The 7,397-nt window shown below is 39.8% G+C and overlaps 1 protein-coding gene across 1 annotated transcript in view; it reads right to left on the bottom strand.

Moving 5' to 3' along the window:
- FLT1 (fms related receptor tyrosine kinase 1) overlaps positions 1 to 7,397 on the bottom strand; it is a 178,965-nt gene that overhangs the window by 93,543 nt on the left and 78,025 nt on the right. Inside the window, exon 13 of the mRNA XM_014583107.2 lies at positions 4,487 to 4,633. Coding sequence (XP_014438593.1) covers positions 4,487 to 4,633 — 147 coding nt within the window. The remainder of the gene's footprint in view (positions 1 to 4,486; positions 4,634 to 7,397) is intronic.

Below are 7,397 nucleotides of genomic sequence, written 5' to 3' on the forward strand. Positions count from 1 at the left end.
CACACACACACACACACACACATACACACACACACACACACACATATTTGCACCTGGCATGTTTTTCAAGCCACCGAGGCTGAAATTTGAATTTGGTCGGCCATGTGGGATCAGCTACCTTAACCAGCAGGCCACCAGGCTGACTCTATTCTTAGGGATTTTAAACTCAGTCTAGCTTGTCAACTACTTCGTATTTCATGAAATCCTTTTCAGGCCATGACTTAATGCTCTTCCATTTCAGCACGCACGCACACATGCCCAGTGAGCCACAGATGATCAGTTTGGCTACCTATAACCTTCATTTCTAAGTTTGTAAAAAGAAAAAATAACCGTGAAAGAGTTGGCAATTTTTTTTTTTTTTGAGAGGATTTTGCTATAGGGCACTTGCGTTTGCCAGAAAGACAGAGACAGAGAGACAGAAAGCGAGAAATTATCCCACAGGGGGGATGGCCACACCACAATCCCTTCTCCTCCATTCTCCTCTCAGGATCTTGGGCACGCACGCACACGTGCCCAGTGTGAGCTTAAGCCACTGGGTCTGGGACTCGAACTATGGTCAGCTACATGGGAGTCCAGCGACATAGCCATTACGCCAACAGCTGGTCCCGAGTTGGCATTTTTAAAAGATATCTGTATGGGGCTGGCAGGTGGTGTGGTGGGTAAGGCACTGGACTCCCACAGGGTCGACTGCCTTTGAGTTCCAGACCTGGTGGTTTGCTTTCTCACTTTCCCTCTCTCTCTCTCTCTCTGTGTCTGTCTCTTTCTAGTCAAATTAAATAATATTAATAATTAATAAAATTAAATGAATGATTCTTAGAAAAGAAGAGATCTGTATGCATGCACTGTGAGGTCCTTGTCATGGAGCACATTGCACTGGCTACTGCACTGGCAGCCACAGATGGGAATAGCAGATGTGAAACTACAGAAACACTGTACATGTAAGATTATCTCTAGAAAAATGAGACATTCCTTTTCAAATGGCTGTATTAGTTTTAAAAAGTGAATAAAAGGAAGAGAGATAAAATTGATGACTTAACATAGTTGAGCTTAATAAATGCTAATAGCAGCAATACTGAATGATAGTAATAAGAGATTTTGTATAAGAATTTACATGAGATTTGTTTCAGATAATTTCCTATTGGCTCTCAGAAAAATCAAGGGTGCAATGCAATACACTGTAAAGTTATATGTAATCCAATGTAATATAAAGATTATGTTGATAATAAAAAAATATTAAAAAAATAAATAAATAAAAAAGAAAAATCAAGGGCGCTGGGGGTGGGAAAGATATCTTTATAATTATAATGTAGAGTCATTTGACATTTCACTGACTTATTTATTTATTTATTTATTTATTGGAGAGGGTTTTGCTTAGGACTCGTGTGCTCGCCAGAAAGACAGAGAGAGACAGAAAGATAGAAAGTGAGAAATCACCCCCCCAGGGGGGATGGCCACGCTACAATCCCTTCTCCTCCGTTCTCCTCTCAGGATCTTGGGCACGCACATACACACATGCCCAGTCTGAGTTTAAGCCATTGTATCCAGGACTCGAAACACAATTGACTACATGGGAGTCTAGCGACATAGCCATTATGCCAACTGCTGGTCCCTGCACTGACTTATTAATCAATGCTTCCTCTGCTTTCCAATGAATTCTGGCAATTCACTGGCCAACTTCTGTATAAATGAGGACTAATTATGTACTGAGCCAGCTTAGTAGGTTAACTCTTTTAAACCCCACACGTCCCGTGTGATCTGTATTATCCCAATTTTATAAATAAGGAAGTAAGGGAGTCAGAGAGTAAGGACAAGTGAGTTGCCCAAACTCTTATATGACCCGTGAGGGCAACAGGAGGACTCGAACTCTGATCTTTGTAGCACTACATCATCTTTTTCCATGTACAGTAACTGCCTTGGCACCTTCTCTTGCCTCGTTTATCCTCTAATCCCCCTAATGGTTACAAGCTTTCAAAATTGATTTAATTCTGATCCAAAGTATGAAAACTAAACCTGTGTCAAATTTATTTCTTTCAAAGAACAATTCGACATCTTGCATTAATATTGGGTCATTAGAAAAGTCATGACACATTTTTGCACAGAAAAATAAGTCATGACGTTTCCAACAATCCAACATTTCATACAATGTATTTAGTGACAAACTAAATTTGAGACATACAGAACCTAAAACCAGAGTTTAGGGGCTGGCAGGTGGCGTGGTGGTGAAAGGCTTTGTACTCCTACATGTCCAACTGCAGTTCGAGTCCCAGACCTGGTGGCTTGCTTTCTCACTTTCCCTTTCTCTCTCACACTCTGTTTCTCTCTGGTCAAATTAAACTATGTAAATAAATAAATAAAGTTGAATAAAATAATTCTTTAGAAAACAAAACAAAACAAAAAGCAAAACAAAAAACCTTCAGAGTTTACCAGGTTTCTTCTTTGGCTCTTTAAAACGCGATGTGAACTCAGTCTCTAAGGGGAGGGTATTACATGCATCTTTTCACAAGCTGTTTATTCACTCACATATTTATTTATCCTTTTATTCTGGTAGAACACCTCAAGGAATTGGCTTTCCATGAAACTTTCCATCTCATTGGTGAGCCATCTGGGGAGACTCATCTTTGAGCCTTAGTTTTCTATCCTACATATTGAACTAGAGATATTTCAAATGTCCCTTCAGCTTTATATCTGTGACATATACTCCTCCTCCACCCCAATCCAGACATTTGTGCTATGAACACAGTAAGGTTTTCTGAAAACCATTCTTTTATTCATGGAACATGTATTGATTGCCAGGCACCACACTAGGTTCTAAGGATATGAAGATACCCTGCCCTCCAGAGGAGAGGCACATACCTGCTGATGATTCAAAAGCAAGAGAGCAGTAGAAATAGGAAATATGCTTAAACAAGTAAGGCATATATGATCTGGTGATAAAAAACAAAACAAAACAAAACAAACCATGGCTCAGCAAGAGAGAGGTAGTAACATTCTCAAGTAGTGAAGACTCGTGGAGGAGCTGCCTCCTCTTTGGAAGAGTTGAGTTAGGTGTTCTGGAGTGAGGATGCCCGATTTGCATCCTAAAGGATGGGTAGGCATTAGACAAAGTGGTGGTACAGCAGGCAGAGGGGACAAGAATGAAAAAGAGCAGAGGGTGGAGGCAGCATGATGTGTGCAGTGGTGTACAAGAGTTTGGCATGACTAGAATATAAAATGTTCAAGCCAGGAGGCTGGGTCTGGAGTTGTAGGAGTCGGCAAGGGCCAGTTGTTGGGGCCTTCTCAGGCAGACACTAGAGCTTTATCACATCGTGTGATGGCAAGCCTGTGGAAGACCTGAAGCAGGGAAGTGACATGGCCACAGCTGCATTTTATACAGCTTTGTGGGAAATAGATGCCAAGAGAGGTAGTGGGGACAAGTTAGAAGACTACTGCAGATGTTCAGAAGATAGACTCTGAGTGCCCAAACCAAGAGTATAGTAATAGGATACTAGAGGGAGGGAGGGATTTGAGTAATTTTTAGTATTTAGCTGGTATAACCTGCTCCATTTGGTGACCGAGGAGATGAAGAGGGCAGAAGAGAGGCTGGGATGATGAAAGACTTGATGTCAGTACAAGGAAGTGCTACGTTATGGGGGGAAATGATGTGATGTGATTGGTATTAGACCTGCTAAGGTCTTTTCAAGCCATTTGCAGATATCTTAACACTGGGAGTTGTTAGACTGCAAGCCCAGTCCATGCCCTAAAGTCCAATGAGGTTTCATTTTGAGTAGAGGACTTGCATTGACGGACCATTCCATGTTGCCACGTACATGATTTAGGTTGTTGGAATGTTCCGAGTACATGGTAATTTTACTTTTAACATAATTATCAATCAAAATTGTAAATGAGTTTAATTTCTTATCTGACCACAGAGTTATGAGGTGGGCAACAGATAATACTTATGTTTATTGGTTGAAATCTAGTTGTTTTTAAGAATATTATCGAAAGAAACCCGTAACCACTAGTTTGGAATTTTTCTTTACCTGTATGATAAAATGTTATTTAGAATAGTTTTTTTTTTTTTTTTTAACTAAATCACTAACATTGGTGTAGGGTAATTAAGATTATAAATGTCCTTCTTTGAACTTCACATGCCTGTGTTCAAGCTCGGCTGTACCTACAGCCAAGACACTTTGCCAGCTGTCAAAGTGAACTGAGTCATTTTCTAAATGGCTCTTGTCATTTCTTTCTGAGTGTGCTGTAGAAAGAATTCCAGTTGAACAGATTCTGTAAGGATTTTTTTTCTGTAGGGTTAGGAATATAGTCTGCATAAGAACTGGCCCGAATATTCCTCATTTGAGGTTGATAGAAGATGAACCAGAGCCCAGATTTTGCCAGCTCTCTCAACAAGTGGTTCTAAATACACCAGAAGCTGATGATAGGAATGTTGGGGGGCCGGGGGGATGGTGAAGGATGAGAAAGAGTAAAGGCAAGGAAAAAAATTGCTTACCAGGTTCTTGTTGTATTATGTGATTGTTTTTAAACCAAGTTATCTGAGGCTCTGGGACACCGTTAGCATGACAGTCTAAAGTGGTGGAGCTGCTGATAGCCACCGTGTGGTCACTGAGGTTTCGCAGGAGATAAGGAGCTTCCTGATCTAGTGAAGAAAGAGAGGGAGTTGTGATTACTTGTCAGTTTTCTTCTTTGATTGCATATGCTTATCAACAATTTAACTACATAGAGAAACAGCCATAGTCAACTCTAAGGTTTCTAGTATATTCTGTTCCCTCGCTCTCTTTCATGGTTCGCCGACTATTCCTCTTTAATAAGCTGCTACATAAATTGAGATTCATTAGAACACAGGAAAATCAAACACTAGATTCTGTATTTTTAGACTTCAATACCAAAATTGTTGTCTGGTCAACTAATCTCCTTCCTTTTCTCGAGAGAAGCTTTTCTAAAACCTAAGGTATCATATTTTAGGAGCTATAAATGAAAAGTGTGATTTCGTACCCAGGCTTGTAATGGATTTTTACATAATCGTGATGTAATGAGGGCTCCTGTAAGTTTGGGTGTATTTTTATTGATGCATGTGTGAGGGCGTATTTGTGTGACTCAACTGTCAATAACCTCAAATGTAAGGACCAAACAGGAGAATTTCTTGAACTTTGAAAGCTTTATTGATTATTTCCTTCCTCCATTCCCCTCCCACATGCAAGTGACCAACGGATTAATTCAAGAGGCAGAGGCACAGATTTGTAGTTTTTGCACTATATAATAGTACAAATATTGTATTTTATATTATTTTCTCTTAAAACATACAAATATGATACAATACAATTTATTTTAATAAAATGCCAACCAATATAGTACAACAAAATGAATTTAATACATTAAGATGCAATACATTACAACATTAAATCCCACAGAGAAACAGCAGTACCCCCGAGGCCCCCAAAGAGTCCAGTGTCTCTATTTAATGAAGTAGTCAGTCAGTCCTGCTGATGTGTGTACATTCTAGTTAGGCGGGTACGGGATAGGTAGCTCAAGCTTCCAAGGTCAAAGAGTAAAAACAACTCCTAACGTCTTTCCTACCCTCCCAAATCATCCTTTTCCCCTCTTGTGGCAAATCCTGGAACAGAAATCAAAAGGGTTTTGGCACAACTTACATATTCTGCATCATCGATCTCAATGATAGAGTAGGAGCTTTCTCCGACCATTTCTGACTTCCTCATCCTAGTGTACTAAAACTGTGAAAGCAGCTTAGGAGTGATTACGATGCTACGGAAAAATGATACATTGCAATGGTTTTGATCCCATGTCCCTGCAGGATTCCAGCCCCAGACCTTTCTCTTTTTATTCCTGCAGGGAAACTCTCAGGATTAGCATTGGTTAAAGCAATTTAGAAATCCCAAGTTAAAAAGTGTATTATCATCTCTTTTATAACTGTTGAAGGAGTGTAACATGACAGGGTTACTATCTGTTAGGAGAAATGAATTTCTCAGCGAATTTTGATTTCCATAGCTTAGCATCAGTCTTCTCATTTTATACAAAATGAAATCCAAAGGCAAAAAGAGTGCTGAAGGAAATGCTCTAATTAATAAAAACCTTCTTCGTATGAAATGGGGAACGAATGATAGCAACGATCCTTTTGCCTCTTTCAGCATGACTTTCTTATCCTGCCTTTGAGCTCCTAGGCAGAACCAGCACAGTGTTTCTGGGCTCGCATTCTGTACACTTGCCAGACGGCTTTCCCCCACTGTAATGCAGCTCTGCAGGGAACATTCCATTTATAACTGGTACACACTCATTACAATGTAGACATTTGTATACAATCCAGACTCCAAAAGTTTCATCAATGTGTGACAAGATAGTGAAGAGCAGTCTCCTATTACTATTCAGTATGTTTTACAGTGGCAAGCCAACTCTGACATACCATTTACTACTCATGGCCGGTTCACCGAGGTAGGCTTTTAGTAGTTCTTTTAGCACATGTACTCTTTCCAATGCGTTAGCTATGGTAAAATAAGCTAGCATTAACCACAGGCCTTATAAAAAGGAAGTCTGAATATAAAGCTCAAAATACCCAAATTATTTTTCATAGCTACAACCTGGAACATCAACACAGGGTTGGGACTTCCCTGACAGGTGTATCGGAAAACAATGCTTATATAGAAGAGAACGTTTTATTTTAACATCAATGTCTTAAAGAACTCCCAAAGGCCCTATTTGTACTACACAAACTTCAGACAATAGAAGCAGCAAAAAGGCTGCAGGATAAACATGGGACCGCGATGAAATGCGAGGTTCAGATAAACATTCTGAAACACAGAGTGAGGAATTTTTCTCTATATACCCATTTCTGAAAAATGTCCCCCTCCCCATGTTGAAAGTCTCCTTTTTGGCCAGATTTTAAATGACCATCACCCCAGGGATCAAATTTTGTCAACTCCTACTTTATGTATCATAATACTCTATTTTGACATTTTAAGGAAGAAATGTAAAATACTGAACGCATGTTTTTAAACCTGCGGTGGAAGTAGATAGCTGCTTTTCAAAATTGAGTGGTGTAGTTGATCCCTTCAAACTGAGAAAATCAGACTTAACGGAATATTTCAGCAGTAGCCAGAGACAGCTGCCCACCAGGTTCATCTTTTACTCTTCAGCGTTTGGCCCCAGAGATCTGCCAGGGCCCAGAAATACAGAGTTTCTATTCTCGTTCAGAGTGGGGACGGAGGAGCCAGCCTCACACCCCCTACTCCCCATTGGATGTTCTCCGTATTAGGCTATTTTCTTCCTTTTTCCTCCACCAGCCTTACTTCACTTCATACCCCAAAGACTAGGTAAGAATACAAAAAACTCACTTGAGTTTATTTTCTTAAAAAAAAAAAAAAAAAAAAAAAAATTTTTCGGAAACATTG

This window comes from Tupaia chinensis, unplaced genomic scaffold, assembly GCF_000334495.1.
Source record: "Tupaia chinensis unplaced genomic scaffold, TupChi_1.0 Scaffold144045_1, whole genome shotgun sequence".
Taxonomy (NCBI): Eukaryota; Metazoa; Chordata; class Mammalia; order Scandentia; family Tupaiidae; genus Tupaia; species Tupaia belangeri.